The sequence below is a fragment of the Narcine bancroftii genome, chromosome 1 (genome assembly GCF_036971445.1).
Source record: "Narcine bancroftii isolate sNarBan1 chromosome 1, sNarBan1.hap1, whole genome shotgun sequence".
Classification (NCBI taxonomy): domain Eukaryota; kingdom Metazoa; phylum Chordata; class Chondrichthyes; order Torpediniformes; family Narcinidae; genus Narcine; species Narcine bancroftii.
The window spans coordinates 413,289,778-413,313,072 of NC_091469.1; the positions used below are offsets into that span (position 1 = coordinate 413,289,778).

General features: G+C 40.2%; 1 protein-coding gene and 1 long non-coding RNA gene across 5 annotated transcripts in view; one reads left to right on the forward strand and one right to left on the reverse strand.

Moving 5' to 3' along the window:
* ube2e2 (ubiquitin-conjugating enzyme E2E 2) overlaps positions 1-23,295 on the forward strand; it is a 321,809-nt gene that overhangs the window by 267,451 nt on the left and 31,063 nt on the right. For all 4 annotated transcript variants that reach the window (XM_069913966.1, XM_069913965.1, XM_069913968.1 and 1 more), the window contains one exon: positions 7,391-7,523. In XM_069913966.1, the coding sequence (XP_069770067.1) occupies positions 7,391-7,523 (133 nt within the window). The remainder of the gene's footprint in view (positions 1-7,390; positions 7,524-23,295) is intronic.
* LOC138751552 (uncharacterized) overlaps positions 7,282-23,295 on the reverse strand; it is a 190,549-nt gene continuing 174,535 nt past the window's right edge. The window contains exon 5 of the long non-coding RNA XR_011350046.1: positions 7,282-7,533. This is a non-coding gene — a long non-coding RNA (uncharacterized lncRNA). The remainder of the gene's footprint in view (positions 7,534-23,295) is intronic.

Below are 23,295 nucleotides of genomic sequence, written 5' to 3' on the forward strand. Positions count from 1 at the left end.
GCCCTCACCCATATCTCCTCCATTTCATGGTCATCTGCCCTAGCCTCTTCTGCCCCAGACTTAACAAACACAGGATTGCCCTTGTCCTTACCTACCACCCCATCAGCCTCCACATCCAACACAATATCCTCTGTAATTTCCAGAACCTACAACATGACCCCACTACCAGATACATCTTTCCCTCTCCTCCCATCTGCCTTCCATAGGGACTGCTCCCTCCATGACTCCTTCAAGCAATTATCCCTCCCCAACAGTCACCCCCCCCCCCCCCATGGCACCTTCCCCTGTGGCCGCAGTAAGTGCAACACTTGCACCCACACACCCTCCCTCACCACAATTCGGGCCCCCAAACAGACTTTTCAGGTGAAGCGATGCTTGTGTATCTGCGGGGAGTGACCTGCTACTCCCTTTGTGGCCTTTTCTCCTCAGAGAGGCTGGGTGGAGACTGAGAGATTGCTTCACTGTCCACCTTTGCTCTGTCTGCATCAGTGACAGGGATCTCCCAGTGGCCAAACATTTCAGTTCTGCCTCCCATACTCATATATCTGTCCATGGCCTCATCTACTATCCCATCAAGACGAGCCATAAGTTGGAGGAACAACACTTGATATTCCATCTGGGGACTCTCCAATTGGATGGTATTAAAAATTGACTTCTCTGGTTTCTGCTAACCTACTCTCATTCTCTCTCCCTTCCCTTTCCCCTTGTCTTCTTTCCCTAAGTTCTTCACCTCTTCACTGAGCCATCCTCCTCCCCCTACTTGCGACTGTGCCCTCTCTCCCTTATCCATCGATTACCTCCTGCCTTTGGGATCGTGCTCCTCCCTCCACCCTTTCCACCTACTATTTTGTTCAGACACTTGACAGCATTTTTCCATACCTTGATGAAGGGCTCAAGCCCAAAATATTGGTTATGTATCTTTATCTTTGCTATTTGATCTGCTGAGTTTCTCCAGCATTGTGTTTTTATTTCAACCATGGTGTCTGCAGGCTTTGGTTTTTTATTTCAGAACTGTATTTGTGTAACTCAGGTGTGGTTGAACTAAGATTCGCCTAGCCCACATTATTTTCAGTTCTATCTGTCAAGAAATAACCAGAGATTATTTTGTATTATTTATAATGATCTTGCTAAGCTGTAGTGGGAGCATTCATAATAATTGGTATATTTGTACTCTAAGATCCTCTTGCTCGTTTATTTTACCTAATTTTTCCCCTTCCAAGTGATCTTTCTACCAAAATACTGTATATTACTTTTCATTAAAAACACAATGCCGGAGAAATTCAGCAGATCAAACCATGTACTCAAGAGAGCAAAGATACATAAACAATGTATCTTTGCTCTATAGAGGTATGAAAAAATGTAGGCAGCTGCCCAAACAATATGGTGGGAGGGAGGGGAGAGGAGTACAGTCTCAAAGCCAGGAGGTAATAGGTGGATAAAGGGAGGGCACACCAGCTTACGAGGGAGGAGGGATGACTCTATGAATGGAGAAAGAAGGGGCTCGAAAGCTGGAGGAAAGAAGACAAAGAGAAAGTGAAGCAAGGGACAACGGAGAGTAGGCTAGCAGAATCTGGAGAAGTTGGTGTTAATGCCATCCGATTGGAGAATGCCTAGAGGGAAAATCAAGTGCTCTCCAATTTACAAGTGGTCCTGGTGAGACAGTACACTAGGCCATGGACAGACATGTGAATATGGGAGTGAGGCGCAGAATTTAAGTGGTTGGGAGATCCCTGTCACTGATGTGGACAGAGTGAAGGTGCTCAACAAAGCTATCTCCCAGTCTGCATCCAATCTCTTTGATGTCGAGAAGGCCACAAAGGGAGCACTGGATGCAGTAGCTAACTCCCACAAATATACAAGTGAACTGTTGCTTCATTTGAAAGGATTGGTTGGAACCCTAAATGATAGTGAGGGAGGAGGTGTAGACAAAAGCAGATGCAAGGGTAGTGTCATGGGGGTGATTGGTGGGAAGGAATAAGTGGATGAGGGAGTCTTGGAGGGAGCAAGTCCCTGGTAAAGGTGGAGAGGGAGTGAGAGGAAAAGACAAGTCTGAGGGTAAGATCATATTGTAAATGACTGAAATTACAGCAGATAATGTGTTGGATGCAGAAGTTGGTAGGGTGGTAGGTAAGGACAAGGGGAATCCTGTGTTTGTTACATCTGTGGACAGATGGGTTAAGTCAGATGAGCAGGAAATGGACGAGATACAGGTAAGGGCTGAGTGGATGGTTGTGGAAGAAGGCGGACATTTCAGATCATCTTGGGAACAGATATAGCAGAGACGGAAAAATTGCGAAAAGGGAAAAGAATCCTTGCAGGGGACTGAGAATGATGAAGTCTAGTCGAGGTAATAGTGGGAGTAAGTTGGTTTGTAAAATATGTCTGGAAAGTTTGACTCCTGAGATGGAGACAGAGAGATCAAGAAAGGGGAGAATGTTGCCAGAGTTGAACTAGTTGGACTAGTTTCTCATTGCCTACTCTCCTTTCTTCCTTCCTCGCCTTTCCCTTTGGCACAGTTTGGTTCCTCTCAAAGTGGGAATAGAAGATGTCTAGCTCATCAGATAATGAAGCATCGCAGCCATTTATAGTGTTTGCCCTCGCTTTGTAGCTGTAATGGCCTGCACTCTCTGCTATGGGTCCTGTCTCTGTCTCGAGCTTCCTCCTGAATTGCCACTTTGCTTCAGAGATGGCCTTCTGTAGATCATAGCTGGACTTCCTGTAAAGATCCTGATCCCCACCCTTAAACACCCTTGTTCTCGCACTCAGCAAGTTGCAAATTCTTTGATTCATCCAGGGCTTCTCGTTGGGAAAACGCCAGTATGTGCGTGTGGCCACACACTCAGCCACGCAGGTCTTGATGAAGTTGGTGACACATGTTGCATATTCATTCTATGGATAAGCTATATAAGCTATGGATAAGCTCTTGAATACGTTCTAATCCACCAATTCAAAGCAGTCCTGCAGACGCTCCTCTACTTCCCTAAGTCTAAGATGCCAGAAGCTTTCTTTACAACCCTGTCCACCTGTGATCCCATCATCAGGGAATTATATATCTGTATTCCCAGATCTCTTTCCTTCTCCGCTCTCTTCAGTACTTTACCATCTACTGTGTATGTCCTACCTTGATTTGTCCTTCCAAAATGCAACACCTTACACTTGTCCACAATAAATTCCATCTGCCAATTTTGGCCACCTCTCCTAGTTGGTCCAGATCCCTCTGCACTCTGAAAATCTTCCACGCTGCCCACAACACAAACCCACAAAGTGATTGTCCTTAAACAGCCCATGGATATCCAAATACTTACATATCCTATCTCTCAGAACTCCTTTCAATAATTTACCTACTACTGATGTCAGGCACACTGGCCTATAATTACCTGTTTTATTTTACCAATGACCTTGTACTATTTGACCTTTCTATGACTTTTATATTCATGCATTAATAAACAAGAGGGTAGGATCTATGCAATGATCTCAGATTCAAGTTACAAATACACCAACAAAGCAGCATTCTCATGTCCTCAGTGCAAAAGCACGCGAACACACAACCAGATATAACGTACAAACAGACAAGTGATATTTATGCAGTATATACAAATATTCAAATAAATAAAGAGTTTAATAAATAGTAGTATCAGAAGGTTAGGGTCAGCATTTCATTCAGTTGTTCAGCAGTCTCACTGCCCATGGAAAGAAGCTGTTTCTCAGCCTGGTGGTTATGGCTCTGATAATCCTGCATCCAATAGCTAAAAGCTGTTGTGTGCAGGGTGGAAGGGGTCCTCTGTGATCTTCATACAATGCTCCCCCAGTAGATCACATCGATTGGGGGCGGAGAGGATGGAAAAGACCCCACTGATCTTTTCTGCTGCTGTTATGGTCATTTGGATTGACCTCTGATCTTAGGTGTTGATTGACCTCTGATCTTGGCTGTTCTTGGGTGCCAACTTCCTCAGAGCCCACTCACTGTTGGTGGAATTAAAAGAGTACCGGTTGGTGAACACCACAATGTTCCAGATTCCCTGCCTTGGAAAAGCCAAACTTCTGGATATTGTCACTCCTTATTTCTTCACTGCCACACCCAAACCTGGTGTCGCACACCATATCCACACCCAAGGACCTCCTCTACACACCTGAGCCTGACGCCCAACAAATTGCAGCTTGCAAAACAAGAATTCCACAAAATGGAGGAACTTGGAATCATATGCAGGTCTGATAGCCCGTGGGCTTCCCCACTGCATATGGTGCCCAAAGCCATGGGAAGCTGGAGAACTTGTGGGGATTACAGGTGTTTCAACGATGTTACAACTGCAGACCGCTATCCTGAGCCCCATATACAGGAGCTTACAGGTAATCTTGAGGAGCCAATGTAATGTTCACGCTACATGAGCATGGAGAATAATGACACGCACACCAAAACCTTGAAGTCGATACTGGTTTATCGCACCAGCCTCTGTATTTATATGCGCCCCAGGCGCTGATGTCAGGGTCCTGCATCATTGGATCACCGGCTTGGGGAAGGCTGGCATTCCTGCCAGTTCCCCGTCTTCCCACCGTGCGGGAGGTCACCTGGGACGAAGGCCAGTGTTACCCCTAGATCTGCACGGTCGCAACCACCCACCCTCCTCCCCAAAGAACCGGTGATCTGGCCATTGTCCATTGACTGGGCAATTTACCCTTGCATCACGGGGGAGGAGTGGAGACCAACTGGTCACAGTCCAGATGTGCCGGTTTCAGGTAAAGATCTCCTTACCGCCAATGTCAAGGACTAAAGGGGAGCTGTTGACCCTGATAACCCTGTAGGGACCCTCATAGGGTCAGCTGGTGTGTGCCCCTTCACACGAACACATACTGACAAGTCTTTAAATCCCTGGGGATGTTATGCTTTAGCTGGCCATGTGGTGGGGTTGTTGCAGGACCAGGGACCCTAGTTTTCATTGCAAATTCTCAAGTGTGGCCACTGAGTCTTCTAGGCATTTGTCGGGGACCAAAAACTCCCCCAGAATGATCAAGGGTATGCTGTAGACCATCTCCACTGCTGAGGCATTGAAGTCTTCCTTCGACATGGTGCAAATCCCCAACAAGACCAAAGGCAGTTCATTCACCCCGTTGGGACCCTTGAGCCAGGCCATCAAGGCTGCCTTGAGGTACCTGTGAAAACGCTCCCACCCACTGGCCTGAGGGTGATATGCCATGATGTGTTGGAGCTGTGTCCCCAGGAAGTTAGCCAGTGCGGCCCAGAGCCCAGAGGTAAATTGTGTACCCCTGTCTGAGGTTAGGTGCACTGGGACCCAAAATCTGGACATCCATGTGTCAATGAGTGCCCTGGTACAGGTTTCTGTGGAGGTATCAGCCAGCGGGTCCGCCTGCGACCACTTCGTGGAGTGGTCAACCATGGTCAGCAGGTATCTTGGGTCATGGAAACTGGTAGCGGTCCCACTATATCAATATGTACATGGATGAACCTGCGCCGCGCTGGTTCAAAAGTCTGTGTGGATGCCTTTGTGTGAGTCTTCACTTTAGTGGACTGGCAGTTCGTGCAGGTCTTGGTCCACTAGCTGACCTGCTTATGGAGGCCGTGCCAGACAAACCTGCTAGCCACCATCTTGACGGTGGCTCAGATTTCAAGATGCGCCATGTTGTGTATGGAGTCGAAAACCTGGTGCCTCCATGCAGCTGGAACAATGGGGCGAGGGCTGCCGGTGGAGACGTCACACAGAAGTGTCAGGTTACCTGGGACGACAGGGACGCCATCCACCCTGAGACTGGAGACAACTGTCCTATACACGGAATCTCAGGATCCTGCTGCTGCGCTTTGGCGAGGACCACATAGTCAACCCCCTGGGACAGAGCGTGTTCCGACTCAATTGCAGGGCGTGATAGAGCGTCAACTACCACATTGCTTGTCATTGTGAGATGCCGTATGTCTGTGGTAAATTCAGACACAGGACAAGTGCCTCTGTTGTCGGGCCGAACGTGGGTCTGATACTTTATGGAAGGTTCGTTATCAGTGTAGTTACAGCTGTTTTTTTTCTTTCTTTGGAGACATCTTGACTTATTTGCTTGATCTTCCAACACTTTGGCTTGTTCCTTTGCTGTGTCATTCTGCTCTTTGACAAGTTGGCTATAGCATCCTCCTCAAAGACTATCCACCAATATCACTGCCAAAGAGGCACCTGCAAAGACTTTTCTTCTGACAATGATTCATCATTGTTCTTTCTTATTCCATATTTCCATTTGCATCATTATTTGGGTAAAAAACTGTCTGGGTTTCCAATATATGCTAACAAAGAATATGTCAACCATTTCTTGATGGCTCCACCTATGTCAAACTGTCATATTACTTGTATTGTGGTCCTCGCCATAGCGCAGCAGCAGGATCCTGAGCAGAAATTTCCAGTCATCACAAAACAACTGGCTGAATAATGGCTTATTAGATCCCAAGATGAACAGTGCTACCTATTCACACAATCGTAGTGTTGGCTTCTTTAGTGGTATGTTCCTCACCCCCTTCTCATCTGCTGCTGAAACCTCCAGTTATGTACTTCTGACAGAATTTCCATTGTACCCTTTAAATTTAAGCTCTTAAAAATCTGCTACTTGACCAAGTCTCTCTCACCTGCCACCCCATGTATCCTGACCTACATTAGTTGCTGGTTAAATAAGGCATTGATTTTTAAGTTCTTGCCATTATTTCCAAAGTCCTCCATTGCTTTGCCCAACCAAGTATGTGTAATTTATTCGACCTTACAACCCACTGATATTGACCTCCATCAGTTCTGACCTCCTGAACTCCTAGAAAAAGTAATAGTGGAACCCATTCTTTATCCCTATTATTGTTGGGGGTAAGAGTTCCAGGATGTAGACCCCAATTAAATAAAAGTTTTAATGTGATTTGTAAAATATTTCTCCAAAAGCTCAGTGTCATTTTTTTTGCTAAATCTTTTCTGATCTGCCTCAAGATGTTTTGCTGGATTTGAAGCATTTTACAAAAACAAATTATTGTTATTATTACCTTAAGATGAAACCCCATGTGTTGTAGAAATCAGAACAATTTTCTTTCCTTCTATTATTGTCTTTATCAAATGAAGGGTGGACCTTACTTTAATATCAAAACATTTTGGAAACACTTAGTAAGTCAAAGACCATCTCTTGCAAGAGAAACAGAATGAATGTTTCAAGATGAAGACTCTTCATGAGAACAGGAAATTTTTAAAAATCAAGTTAACTTAAAGTTGCAGAGTGGTGAGAGGTGAATAAGTACTTAACTACAAAATTCCTTCTAAGCCCTTTATGTTTGTGTTTTTGTACACATATAGAATTGTTTCATATGGAGAAATATATTAATGGTTTTGTTTCCATTTATACTTCTGTACTGTTTCTTCTGTTACAGTGCTGGTCCCAAAGGAGACAATGTTTATGAATGGAGATCAACTATCTTGGGTCCCCCAGGTTCAGTGTACGAGGGTGGCGTCTTCTTCTTAGATATCACATTTTCACCTGACTACCCCTTCAAGCCACCGAAGGTGCGTACTTCTAGAAAGAAAGTAAAGTAACATCAGAAAACATTTATTTTCACAATGTAATTTAAAGCTAATGGAATGAATTTTGAATAATTCTGAAACGTTTCTGATTGGTCTCACTATTGTTGTTCCTTTGGGTTGGGACCTATCAAAATTTGTTTTGCCCTTCCATTAGCCTGGATTGAACCAACGATACCTGTACAGGAAGTTTTGTAAAATCTCATCATTCCTTGGCATCTAAAAGATCACAAATCCATAGCTTTTGCCTCTATTTCTTGATGACTGGAAAATTTTAAATTACAATGTAGCACAATGATTATAAATGTTGATATTTCCCACCTCTCCACAGTCAACCCTTTGCATGCTAAAAAAGCCACCAACCTTGAAATGAATACAAGAGAAAATGCAACATGTTGGAGATTTTGTCTTTTCCTCTCCATTGCACATAGGGAGTTGTATCAAACCTTCCAGTTCCAATAATTATCCAGGAAGGCTATTATTTATGCTATTTGTTGTTCCTATCAATTAACTTTGGGTCTGAATTTTCACATAAGCCTTGGTATTTATCAGCGTGGGCAAATTTGTTTCCACAGTATGATTCTATGACTTATGTTAGATGCTGTAAAACCTATTGACAAGCATTTATTTAAATGTAGCCCATTTTACAATATACAATACAACTCAGATTATCCAAAATGGTCGGGACCGAGTCTATTTCGGATAAACGGTTTTTTCAGAGAAATGGACTTTTTTTTTTAAAACATATCCTCATTTATCCAAATTTTTTTTTTTAATTCAGATCAATAGGATTTCGGAAAATCCAATTTCAGATAATGGGAATTGTACTTTGATGGTGATCACTTATAGTTCATTCTTTGTTAATGTTTCTTGAATTCTCCTTGACAATATTATAGTCGGAAGGATTTTTACAGGAATGTTCATAAAGAAACTAGAAGGAGGTTAATGATTTGTAAAGTTTGTAAAAATCAATTTAATGCATTTCAGATTTATTGTCAAGAGTACATACATGACATTACATAACCCTGAGATTCCTTTTTCCTCTGGGCACGGCAGAATTACCACTAATTAGTAGTGCAAAACATTAAACTGTGCACAGCGTAAACAGATAACAAATGCAATACAGAGAGAACAAAAGAAAATCATCATAGTGCACAAGAGTCCTTAATGAGTCTCTGATTGAGTTTGTCGTTGAGGAGTCTGAAGGTGGAGGGGTGGCAGCTATTCCTGAACCTGGTGGTGGAAGTCTTGCGGCAGCAGCAAGAACAAGGCGTGAGCTGGGTGGTGAGGGTCGTTGATGATTGCTGCTGCCCTCCGACGGCAGCATTCCCCGTAGATGTACTCAATAGTGGGGAGGGTTTGGCTTGTGATCTCCTGAACTGCATCCACTACCTTTTGAAGGGCTTTATGCTCAGGGGTATTGGTGTCTCCATACCAGACCATGATGCAGACGGTCAGCACACTTTCAACCATACCACTGTCGAAATTTGCTAGGGTTTCTGGTTTCATACCAAATCTCTGAAAACTCCTGAGGAAGTAGAGGCACTGACGTGCTTTCTTCACGATGCCATTAGTGTGCTTGGTCCAGGAAAGATCCTCCGAGATAGTGACTCCCAAGAACCTAAATTTGCTCACACTCTCCACCTTTGATTCCCCAAAGATCACTGGATTTTGTACCTCTGGCTTTAGCCCTGTGGTGCTATGGTACTGATGGTGGTTGTGGAGGAGAAGTTCTTACCAATCTTCACTGATTGTGGTCTGGAGATGAGAGGAAATCCATGATCCAATTACATAATGGGATGTTAACTCCCAGGTTTTGGAGTTTGCTTATCAGTTTTATGGGGATGGTGATGTTAAATGCCAAATTGTAATCAATAACAAGCATACTGATGCATGCATCTTTGCTGTCCAGGTGTTCCAGGGCTTGTGTAGAGTCAGTGAGATGGCATCTGCTGTAGACCTGTTTCTACAATAGGCGAACTGGAATGGATCCATGTCACTGCTCAAACAGGAGCTGATATGCTTCATCACCAGTCTTTCAAAACACTTCATCACTGTTGATGTAAGTGCCACTGGTTGATGGTTGTTAAGGCGGGTTACTGCACTCTTCTTGGGCACTGGTATGATAGACGCTTGTTTGAAACGGGTGAGTACCACACCCTGCTGGAGTGAGTTATTGAAGATATCCATAAGTACTTTGGTAAGTTGATCAGCACAGATCTTTAATACTCGACCAGATGCTTTCCTCAGATTCATTTTCCTGAAGGCAGCACACATGTCATCCTTAGATACAGACAGGATGAGGAGTAAAAGCATTTGGAGTAAAACAACAAATCAGTGAGCAGTGACGAGTTAAAGAGAGGTTACAGAATGGATAGAAAAACTGGTTGAAGGACAACACAGTAATTAATGGATTGTTTTACAGAGTGAAGACATAAAGAGTAGTATACTTCTGATGTAACTGTTCAGATTGTCACTCTTCTCTCACTTTACAGGCTGAGTCTAAATGGGCAACTCATTTATGCTACACAATATTTTCCTCTAACTTCTTTCTAAAACAAGTTGCCAGTTCAATATCAGTCCATAATGCATAAATGACACCAGATGACCCAGAATGTGGGAGTATGAAATGTACCATGTGGAACTTCAGGTGAATGTGGATGTTAGTAGAAATAAACAGTTCTACTTACTGTTAGATGAAGTTTATGATGCAGAAATGTGATTAATATATTTGGGAGGGAGTATTTGAAGAGTACATAGATTAAATGTTTTTTAAAATATAGAAATACAGAAAGATGGATTTTTTTAACGAGAATAAATAATTTTTAGATGGAAACTTTTCAGTGCACTTAAGGGAGTGTGTATAGGTTGAACCTCTTTAATCCATCGGCATCAGGATCTGGCTATTGCTGGACCACAGCGAATGCCAGAAAACAGAAATTTTCTTTATGGCCATTTTATATGCGAGGGACTGAATGGGCAATTACCAAGAAATGATTGTTCAAAAACATATTCTTAGTCAACCATTAAGAATGTGATTTAAGCAGTAGTCGCAATAAAGGGAGCCAAATCGTTCATTGTAGGCATTTCTAAGACTCCATTTAGCTATCAAGCAAAAAGATATGCATTCCAGCATCTACAGACTTCTTGTTTATCAAAGTTATATGTTTCAAGTACATCACGGAGCTCTGACATTGTCGCAAATCGGTTAGCCTTAAAGATGGAACAATTAGCCTCAGTTAGTGATCAGAACATTAGTTCAACTCCTGATCATAATAGCCATATAGTAACCCTGCTACTTGTCAAGTGAAGATATTGCAGATTGTAGTGTGGAACTCCCACCTAACTTCACTCTATTTGAATGCATTAGTGGCTCCAGGGACAGTTTTGGCATGGGAACACCGCCTGCATGTTCCCCTCCAAATTTAAAAGAATCCTTTTGTGGAAATATATCATTGTACCTTCTTTGTTGCCAGGTCTAAATTCTGGAACATAGTAACCACTAGTATTGTAAAAGTTCGTTCACCATAAGAATAATTAGCAGCTCAAGAGTTCTTACTCAAGAATATTTAGAGATGGTTAATAAATGTTAGCTGTGCCAGTGATGCCTACATCCTGAAAAATTAATACATCAAAAAAGGATTATATTGTTTAAAAAATGGCAACTGTTTATGAAAATCACAGATGATTAGAAGCATGCAACAAGTTTTATTCAAAAGCCATCATGAGTTCTTCATGGTGAGGGACTTAATTTCCACTGCTGCAACCAAAATGTTGCTTATGGACCACTATGTATTGTAGAATGTATGCAATAGCAAGGCTGGAAAGACATTGGAAGTTGTATGGAAACAAAAGTTAAGTGAACATGCAGACAGCTCAGGAGAGGCACAGGCTGAATTAAGTAGAATCCAGCTGGGCTGTAAAATGCTGCAGTCAAAGTTCAGATTTATTGTCAGAGTATATACATGACATCATATCCAAACCTGAGATTCTTTTTCCTGCAGACCAAGCAGAATTTTGACTTAGCAATAGTGCAAAAAAACGGTACTCAAGAAAAGATACACATCCAAAGGAGAGAAATTTAAACAAACTGCAATACTGAGGGGGGAAAAAAATCAGTAATAACTATTGTGCAAAGTAAGAGGCCTTAAATGAGTCTCTGATTGAGTCTGTTGTTGAGGAGACTGGTGGTGGAGGGGTAGCAACTGTTCCTGAACCATGAGTCTTGTGGCAACTATACCTTTTTCCTGGTCACAATGGCAAGAACTGAGCATGTCACGGGTGGTACGGATCCTTAATGATTGCCACTGCTCTCATATAGTAGACATAGAGTGGAGGCAAATTTCTCAACGGTGGAGAGAGTTTTACCTGTGATGTGCTGGGCTGTATCCACTAGCTTTTGCAGAGCTTTCCGCTCAGAGGTATTGGTGACGCATAGTCAAGTAGTCTAATGGCTTAGCTTACATAATTAATAATGTCTTGCTCAAGGTAACTTAAACATGATGTGCTCCCTTAAAATCTCTGCTGCAGGAAGGGAGAGAAAGGAAAAAGTAATCCAGAATGGTGTTTCTCTAAAAGATATCTTGCCATAAGTTATAAACTTTATCTTAACAGAAAATTCCAACATTTTTAACACCGAATACAGATCTAAACTGCAACAATTTGCAGTTAGATGATCTTCAATTGCAACAGCTTCAAGTCTGGAAAGGGTTTACAAATACCTATCTCACTAAATGCACTTCCTACACACAAAATATTCGGGTTAGAAATCAGCCACTCTCCCCTTAATCCTGCTGTACCTTTTAATAAATTCATGCCAAATCTGATTATAACATCAAATCTGCATTACAGTCCACCTATGATAATCTTTTACCTGTTTTCACATATGGATTTGTGTAGCTCCTGTGCTTTCTGTAGCACTGAACAATCAATGCCAGAAAGAGGTATGAAGCATTTCTTAGGAGGACTGGCTACTTAAGGAGTCATTGTAACTTATATTAATGTGATGTCTATTCCTTTTCTTCGCAAATAGTTTTAGTGGAGTAGAGAATGTCCTCGCTGCAAGCTAATCTTACAGTTACATTCAAATGCAAACTAATCTTACAGTTACATTCAAATGATATGGGTGATTTTGTTTTTTAAAAGGGTAGATATTGGGTGGTCATGTGATGGAGTAGCGACTGGTCCAGTGGAACCAGCCCTCTCTAGAGAAAAGTTTTTTAAAAAGTGGAAGAAAAACAAAGCTTAAAAATCATTAATTTAACATTGAAAGAAAAGTCTGAAGATGGCACAGAAGAAGGATAAACCCACAACGATTAGTAAAGAATAAGTAAAGAAAGTGTCCAAAGACAAAGAAGAAGGCCTTACCTATGCTCCAGATCTGGGAGCTCTCCTAAAGAAGGCAGCCCAAGCTGCGAGGCTGGTGGGCGAGCAGCATCCAGGGTAATGTCGTGCAGAGTGGGCTCCAGCGGAGACTGGCGGAGTCAGAGAAAGGGATGCCAATGCGCAGGTGCAAGTCTTCGTGCATGCATGGAACGCATTTCAATCAAGGCACCGAAGAGTGCAGACTCTGGCAGCAAGCCGCTGCAAGCATAAAGGAAATGAAAACAGAAGAAACAGCTGTGAAGAAATGGAACAAGAGACAGAAGCTTTGGAAGAAACAAGAAAGATACAGAAGAAAATGAAAGACAAAAGCCAAACACAAATGGTAGATATAAAGTAGTTTGATGATAAGATAAGAATAATGACAGAAACATTCATATCAGAGATTAAAGTTAATAGAGACTGTGTACTGGAAACAGATGCAAAAATTCAACGCATGGAAAATGTAATAATTGATATGAAAAAAAACAATTTGAAGAAGTAGAAGAGAGAATGAAAGGCATGGAAATAGAAATGACTGTTTTAAAGGAAAAAACAGAAGCGAGGAATAAAGCAGTTACGAAGTCACAGGATTATTGGCCCAGAAAAATTATATTCTTGGAAAACTTTAGCAGAAATAATAATATAAAAATAATGGGTCTGAAAGAAGGTGAGGAAGGCACAGATAAAAAGGGATTTTTAAAACAAAGGATCCCGCAAATTTTAAAGACTGAAGAACTTCAAGAGATTGAAGTTGAAAGAGCCCACAGGGCTTTAGCACCAAAACTGCAATCACATCAAAAAGCACACTCCATTTTGGTTAACCTACCATGATATTCGACAAGGGAAAAAATATTGGAGCGGGCTGCTAGAAGAGTGAAAGAAATTAAGGGTCCATTAGAATATAATGGAAATAAAATATTTTTTACCCAGACATAAGCTTTGAACTTTTAAAGAAGCTCAAGGAGTTTAACTCAACAAAAGCTATATTATGGAGAAAAGGCTATAATTTTGTCTTGTGTCACCCAGCAGTGTTAAAAATATTTATCCCAGCCAGGCAAAATAGACTGTTTGATGGCCCAGGAAAGGCACAATACTTTGCTGAACAACTGCCATATGTTCAGCAAGGAAAAGAGTAATTGATAGAACAAAATGACAGTTAAACATAATATACATATATTGCAGACGATGCCGCTTTAGTTGCCCATTCAGAGCCAGCTCTTCAGCACTTGACATCCTGTTTTGCGGAAACTGCCAAAATGTTTGGCCTGGAAGTCAGCCTGAAGAAAACGAAGGTCCTCCATCAGCCAGCTCCCCACCATGACTACCAGCCCCCCCCACATCTCCATCGGGCACACAAAACTCAAAACGGTCAACCAGTTTACCTATCTCGGCTGCACCATTTCATCAGATGCAAGGATCGACAACGAGATAGACAACAGACTCGCCAAGGCGCCTTTGGAAGACTACACAAAAGAGTCTGGAAAAACAACCAACTGAAAAACCTCAATGATTAGCGTATACAGAGCCGTTGTCATACCCACGATCCTGTTCGGCTCCGAATCATGGGTCCTCTACCGGCATCACTTACGGCTCCTAGAACGCTTCCACCAGCGTTGTCTCCGCTCCATCCTCAACATTCATTGGAGCGACTTCATCCCTAACATCGAAGTACTCGAGATGTAAGAGGCCGACAGCATCGAATCCACGCTGCTGAAGATCCAACTGTGCTGGGTAGGTCACGTCTCCAGAATGGAGGACCATCGCCTTCCCAAGATCGTGTTATATAGCGAGCTCTCCACTGGCCACCGTGACAGAGGTGCACCAAAGAAGAGGTACAAGGACTGCCTAAAGAAATCTCTTGGTGCCTGCCACATTGACCACCGCCAGTGGGCTAATATCGCCTCAAACCGTGCATCTTGGCGCCTCACAGTTCGGCAGGCAGCAACCTCCTTTGAAGAAGACCGCAGAGCCCACCTCACTGACAAAAGACAAAGGAGGAAAAACCCAACACCCAACCCCAACCAACCAATTTTCCCTTGCAACCGCTGCAACCGTGTCTGCCTGTCCTGCATCGGACTTGTCAGCCACAAACGAGCCTGCAGCTGACGTGGACATTACCTCTCCATAAATCTTCGTCCGCGAAGCCAATCCAAAGAAAGAAACATATAAATGTCCCGCATCGGACTTGTCAGCCACAAATGAGCCTGCAGCTGACGTGGACATTACCCCTCCATAAATCTTCGTCCGCAAAGTCAAGCCAAAGAAGAAGAAGACATATAAATATGTTTGGATGGTATGAAAGCTTTGTTTAATTTTTTAGAAAAATATATTGTAAATTCTCTGGGGGAGGACTGGGGATGGGGAGGGACTGTCTTCTGCAACATCAGTTGACAATCGGGGTTTATACCACAACCCACGAAGTTAAGGGTGTTGTGGTTGTCTTGCAAGTTAACAAGGACAACTCAATTCGGGGGGGGTTTTCATTTCATTTTCTTCTTTACAGTTTTTTAGTCTTCTTATAGTTCTTAATTTTTTTCATGTTATTTGTGTCATCATTTATCGTAAAAAAAATAACTTCTAAAGGTATAGCTTGAAAGGAAGAGAGTTGGAGGATTTGAGGGTGTAGTATGTAGGAAAATATGGGTTAACAAAATGAATACATTGAAATTTATTAATACTAATGGAATACATAACAAAATTAAAAGAAAAAATTATTGACATAATTAAAAAGGGAAAAAAGATAGCATTTGTACAAGAAACATAATTTAAAAGAAGCAAAACATCTTAAACTGAAGAGGGACTGGGTAGGTCATGTATTAGCATCATTTAACATTTCAAAAGCTTGGGGTGTAGCTATCTTAATTAATAAAAGTTTGTCTATTAAAATAGAACAAATAGTCACAGGCCCAGCTATGTTATGATATGCCAGAATTACTTAGAATCTTGGAATTTATTTAATATATGCCTATTGAGGATGATCAGAAATTTATGAAATACATTTTTTTTAAAGTTATCAGACACACAAGGGCATATTTTAATTTTAGCTTTGACCCGTTATTAGATAAACTCGGGAAAAATATCCCCAAAAAAAGCAGCTAAAGTCACATTAAGTTCAATACAGGATATGATACTAAAAGATATATGGAGAAAACAACACCCAAAAGAAAGAGATTATTCATATTATTCGAACAGACATAAGACTTACTCTAGGATTGATATGTTTTTATTGTCTGCCCAAGAACAAGGGAGAGTTCAAAATACTGAATATAAAGCAAGACTTTTATCAGATCATTCATCCTTACTGTTAACAATTGCTCTGGAGGATATTCCACTTACAGGATATAGATGGAGATTTAATCCCACGCTGCTAAAAAGACAAGATTTTCTGGAGTTTATAGAACAACAAATTAAAATATATATTGATATGAATGCTAATTCTGTAACTTATAAATGTATATTATGGGATGCAATGAAAGCTTTTATTAGAGGGCAAATACTTAGTTATGCAACCAAAATTAAAAAGAACTCTGCCATGAAATAGAACAATTGGAAAAAGATATACCCCAAAATTTTAGAGAAAGATTTAATGAAAAGAGAAGATATGGAAAAAAAGACAATTAACAGAAATAAAATTGAAATATGATACATTACAAACATACCAAGTGGAAAAAAAATTATGAAAACAAAACAAAGGTACTATGAATTAGGAGAGAAAACTCAAAATTTTGGCTTGGCAGTGGAAAACAGCAATAAGGAAGGGGAATAACCAGATTGCATATAAACCACAAGAGATTAATAATATTTTTAGGAGATTTTATAAGTAATTATATCAGTCTGATGTCCTAGGGAAGAATACTGAATAGATAAATTTTTGTCACATACTTAACTACCTCAATTAGATTTGGAAGAACAATGCAAATTATCAAATCCCTTTACTGCTGCAGAGGTCTATGATACATTAATGTCTCTACCAAATAATAAAGCATCAGGTGAAGATGGATTCCCCATGGAGTTTTACAAAGCTTTCAATGATTTATTAATTCTGCCCTTTTTAGATGTAATAAAACAAGTGGAAGAAACTCAATCTACCTGAACCTTGTAAAATGGCAATAATTTCAGTAATACCAAAAACAGGAAAAAACCCTCTTGTCACCATCTTCATATAGACCAATATCCTTATTAAGTATTGATTACAAACTAATTGCAAAATTATTAGCAAATAGATTGGCGAATTGTTTACCACAGTTGGTGAGGTCAAACCAGACAGGATTTGTTAAAAATAGGTCAGCAGATTATGTGTATAACTTTATTAATCTGATACATACTGCACAAGCAATCAAAGAATCAACAGTGGCATTTGCCCTCTAATAAAAGCTTTCATTGTATCCCATAATATAAATTTATAAGTTACAGAATTAGCATTCATATCAATATATATTTTAATTTGATGTTCTATAAACTCCAGAAAATCTTTTCTTTTTAGCAGCTTGAATGGAGTTTCCTCTTTAAAGTATTCTCTTCTTCTTCTTTGGCTTGGCTTCACGGACGAAGATTTATGGAGGGGTATGTCCATGTCTGCTGCAGGCTCGTTGGTGACTGACAAGTCCGATGCGGGACAGGCAGGCACGGTTGCAGCGGTTGCAAGGGAAAATTGGTGGGTTGGGGTTGGGAGTTGGGTTTTTCCTCCTTTGTCTTTTGTCAGTGAGGTGGGCTCTGTGGTCTTCTTCAAAGGAGGTTGCTGCCCACCGAACTGTGAGGCGCCAAGATGCACGGTTGGAGGCGATATCAGCCCACTGGCGGTGGTCAATGTGGCAGGCACCAAGATATTTCTTTTAAGCAGTCCTTGTACCTCTTCTTTGGTGCACCTCTGTCTCGGTGGCCAGTGGAGAGCTCGCCATAGAACATGATCTTGGGAAGGTGATGGTCCTCCATTCTGGAGACGTGACCCACCCAGCGCAGTTGGGTCTTCAGCAGCATGGATTCGATGCTTGCGGACTCTGCCAGCTCGAGTACTTCAATGTGGGTGATGAAGTCATTCCAATGAATGTAGAGGATGGAGCAGAAACAGCGCTAATGGAAGCGTTCTAAGAGCCGTAGGTGATGCCGGTAAAGGACCCATGATTCGGAGCCGAACAGGATCGTGGGTATGACAACGGCTCTGTAAACGCTAATCTTTGTGAGGTTTTTCAGTTGGTTGTTTTTCCAGACTCTTTTGTGTAGTCTTCCAAAGGCGCTATTTGCCTTGGCGAGTCTGTTGTCTATCTCTTTGTCGATCCTTGCATCAGATGAAATGGTACAGCCGAGGTAGGTAAACTGGTTGACCATTTTGAGAAAAACGAGCCTTCCGTCTCGCACGCAGCCATCTTCAGCGCAAACTACAGGAGATCTAAAATGAGTGGTGGACTAGCCTCGCCAAACGAACCCAGCTTAGCGCCGACATTGGTGACTTCAGGGGTTTTTATGAGACACTAAAGGCGGTGTACAGCCCCTCACCCCAAGTCCAAAGCCCTCTGCGCAGCTCAGACGGTGAAGTCCTCCTCAGCGACAAGATCTCCATCCTCAATCGATGGTCAGAACACTTCCAATCCCTTTTCAGTGCCAACCGCTCAGTCCAAGAATCCGCCCTGCTCCAGCTCCCTCAACAACCCTTGAGTCCAGAGCTGGATGAGGTCCTTACCCGGGAAGAGACATATAAGGCAATTCAACAACTGAAAAGTGGCAAAGCAGCAGGTATGGATGGAATCACCCCCCCCCCCCCTGCCTAGAGGTCTGGAAGGATGGCGGCAAAGCTCTGCATACCAAACTGCATGAGTTTTTCATGCTCTGATGGGACCAAGGAAAGCTGCCTCAGGACCTTCATGATGCCATCAGCATCACCCTGTACAAAAACAAAGGCGAGAAATCAGACTGCTTTAAAGTGTTACTGAAATTTAAATTACCGGAAAAATGTATTAATTGGATCAAGGCCCTAAATAATGGTCCTAAGGCAAGAGTGTTAACTAATGGACATATTTCAGATTATTTTAAATTGAGTAGGTCAAATAGACAGTGATGTCCACTATCACCTTCCCTCTTTACTTTGGCTATCAAATTATTGGCAGAATTGATAAGAACAGACATAATGATAAAGGGAATAAAAATAAAAGATGAGTTATTTTAAATTAGTTTAATTGCAAATGATATTATAGTATATTTATAGAAAAATCAATAAGGAGGTTACATACCAAATTGAAAGAATATGGGGCGATATCAGGATATAAAGTCAACACTGATAAAAGTGAAGTGATGCCAATGAACACAGCTGATTATACACAATGTAAAAAAGAATCTCCTTTTAAATGGCAATCACAGGCAATATATTACTTCGGTATCAGAATAGATAATAATTTAATTCATTTGTTTAAGTTAAATTATCAACCATTAATTAAAAAATTACAAGAGGATTTAGAGAAATGGAAGTATTTACTGATAACTAATAGGGAGGGTAAACTACATTAAAATGAACATATTTCCACGGTTACAATACATTTCAAATGTGGCCTGTTCCCTGAACCAGGGGATTTTTTTCAAAAACTGAATAAATAATAAGGAAATTCTTATGGAAAGGTAAGAAACCAAGAATAGCTTTGGATAAGCTAACGTGGACATATAGACAAGGGGGATTGCAGTTACCAAATTTTAAAATTTACTATAGGGCAGCCCAATATAGATTCTTGTCAAAATTTTATCAGGTAGGAAAAAACCGACTTGGCTTTGGATAGAACTATATAAACTAGAGGAAAATGTCTCGGAACATTTACTCTATAAGTTGAATGAGAAACTAGATCAACATAATAATTTACCAATATTACACCATATATTAAAAATATGGAGTAGAATACATCTAGAACGAAAGATGATAAACTGCCAAATACCAAATATGTTGCTAAAACAAAATCAATTAATTCCTTTTACAATGAATAATATATCTATTTTTAAGGAATGGTCAAGAAAAGGAATTACAAGAATAAAAGACTGCTTTCTGGGCAATACCTTACTGATATTTGAACAGCTAGAGGATAAATATGGAATATTGCATGGCTCAATATTTTCATATTATCAATTAAAAACATATTTAAAAGAGAAACTGGGAACTGATTTAAGGTTGTCTGAAGTTAGTTACTTTGAATATTTAATTATGGACTCTGATCATTTTAAAAATGTATTATAAATATGTATATCAAATTCCAAAACAAAGGAAAAGATGAGAATAATGTACAGTCCCAAACAACATTGAGAAAGTGATTTAAATATACAAATAAATAATTCAACTTGGATGGAACTATGTGCGGATACCATGACAAATACAAGAAATGCTCGGTATCGGATGACACAATATAACTGGCTCCATAGACTAAATGTTATGCCTCAAAAATTAAAAGACTGGAATCCTACTCTATCTGGTAAGTGTTTCCACTGTAAACAATAAATTGATACAACAGTACATTCAATTTGGACATGTGCAAAAGTAAAACCTTTTTAGGAGGATTTAAATTCAATATTAAATCGAATTACAAAAAATAAGATACTAAAACAAAAAATCTTTTTGTTAAGCAATATAAAGGATAGAGTTAAAATTAAATTTAGATAGATTTCAAAAATGATTTATTAAGATTGCATTAGTGGCAGCAAAAAAATGTACCTGTATAATGATAACTTGGAAAATGGAAACACCTTTGAAAATACAACGGTGGTACATAGAAATTAGCAATTGTATTCCATTAGAAAAAATTACCTATAATTTAAGAGACAATTAGACTCATTTGAACAAATTTGGGCCCCTTATATAAAGTTTATTAGTAACCACCAACTTCAAACCTCCTGATCTTAATGGCACATTATACTTATGGAAATAGTGGAACATATAATATTTTGAAGACATGCTTTTTCTTCTTGTCTTTTCTTCATTTCTTTCTGTTCTGTTTTCTTTCTATAGTTATATGGGGGATGGAGAGAGAGAGAGGGGGCTGGGGGGGGAATGTCACTGTATGTATACGTACTGAGTTTATGTATATATCTTTACTGATTTCGTATATTGTGGCATATTAATTTAAAAAAAAAGGGTAGATATCAAATACTGTACATTAGATTTTGACACAAAAACCATGAAAATTACCTGAAAAATTTATGTTCACCAGAGATCATTGAGACACAATACAGCTAAGAAAAAAAATCATGTAAGATCAATTTGTCGACAATCAAATTCTAAATCGACATTATTCCCTTGTCCATGTAAGCACTCAGTTCAAAGATATTATAGTGATGAAGCCTACTGTTTCATCTATTGCAGCCCAATTCATTGCAGAAAAATTATGGCTGGGCCGACCTTCATGGCTGCTGTGGATTATATAAGCAGTCATAAACTTAGTAATTAATGGTCTCAGATTTAAAAACACTCGTTTTCCTCAAGGATCTAGTGGACATTTTCTATGCTGTTAACAGGAGTCACTTCAGGGAGATTCCTGCTCTACAGTAACAATATTTTGATTAAGCCAATTGCATCATTAAAGCATTCTCAAATATAATTTTAACTAATGTTTTCTGGATCCCAATAAAAGATGGAATATCATAAAATAGGTTTAAAATATTCATTACTTTAAATCCATTGTATATTGAAATAGTTATGAAAAAAAATTTAATTCAATAAGATATAATTCACAGTTTACAGCAAGATCTATACAGTAACTATTTTCATCCGCTAATTGGATTCAGTTGACAACACAGAAGGCGGCTGAGAAACATATTTGTAGAAAAGCAAAGAATCACTGACAGCAAGATCTTGTTGGTAAATACATTGAATAGAATGTCATGTAGCAGGATTTTAGAATTTTATTCTGTAATGATAGTGAACATTGACAGTTTTGGTGTTTTTCATGCTGTGCCAGCAGTATCCAAGGATATGAACATACTGGATCTTTCATTCAAAGAGATAAAAGCTGCAAACTCTATCCCTAAAGATGGAGTTATTTTTAAATCCAAAACCAAATTCAAATCTCAGTGCGAAATCTAAATCATAGATTAATTAATCATAAACTATTAAAATATTTCATGATCATTAACAATAAATCAGCATATAATGATTGATTGCGATGATTAAAACACAAGCACATCATAAATCATGTACAAATTCTTAATTGCCAAGTCACACATACATGACAAAAAAATCTTTGACAGCCTCAAGGGGTTGAGGATTAGTTGCTTCCACTCCCAAATGATTAAGCACAATTGACTCTGCAACAGGCAGGTTAGTTGAAGCTTGACAGGGTGGATGAGTAGGATGGGAGTTGATGCACTTCTTCCACCATTCTCACTGGGCTTCCCATGTGCTCCCAAAGAGAATCTAGAATATTTTTACATAACTGATGAATTTTTTTCTGTTAGCAATTATCACACCTACCTTCCAGAGTGGCTGTTCACACGAACGACCTGTGGCTGCATGTGAGTCGACATTGACCGTGACTTATACCCTGCATACAACGTACAGCATCACAGCGTTGACATCGTCCTATTCACTAGCCCATTGTGTGGACTTCCTGCAGTTCAGTTTAGACTGCAGTCAGTCCACAAAAATGTTTAGGGGTGCTGCAAGTAAAATTTTGGAACGGGAATGAGTCACTCATTTCCGTTCTGACATTTTTACACAGACTGTGTTTCAGGAATTTGGGAATAATATCCCAGAACACACCGGCTCTGTAAAAAACATATAGGTTCTCAGAGCCTTCCTAAGTCCCGCTTCCCTATCTTGATTGCTCACAGGCCTGAGATTTCTACTTTGGGGAGGATGTTGCATGACTTCAAAGAGGCTTTGAAAACATCCATAAATTATTTGCTAATTCATCCTTGCAACTATAGAACTCAGTATAGTATCTGTTTCAAAAGTCTGAAATCAGGAATGCAAATAATGTGGCCCACTCATTGGAGCTGGAGACTAAATGCAGCTGGAGACAGTGCCAGAGATGTTGAGCTGGAAGTAAAAGCAATGATCACTTGCATATACTGCCAACAGATCTTGAGAACCTGTGGGGAAAGGATTAGTACTCCCTTAAGGTTTTGAGGTATCTGCTTTAGGCAATCTATGTCTCAACCAGGGTGAAATTCACTGCCAGTAGATAGCAGCCAGACAATTCAGAGCTTATCTCTGGTTACAACAGGGTTTGAAATATTTAGGTTCATCTCAAGAGAGTGGCCAGTCAGAGGACAGTTAAAGAGACTGAAATAGAGTTTGAAAGAATAACAGCTCTGATCATTCCAAGATTCAAGTGGTGGCAATACCAATGATGTTTTGACAGTCTTGAAAACATGGAGGTGTAAATGAAGGGAGAGAGCTACATCTCAATAGCTTTTATATGTGGAA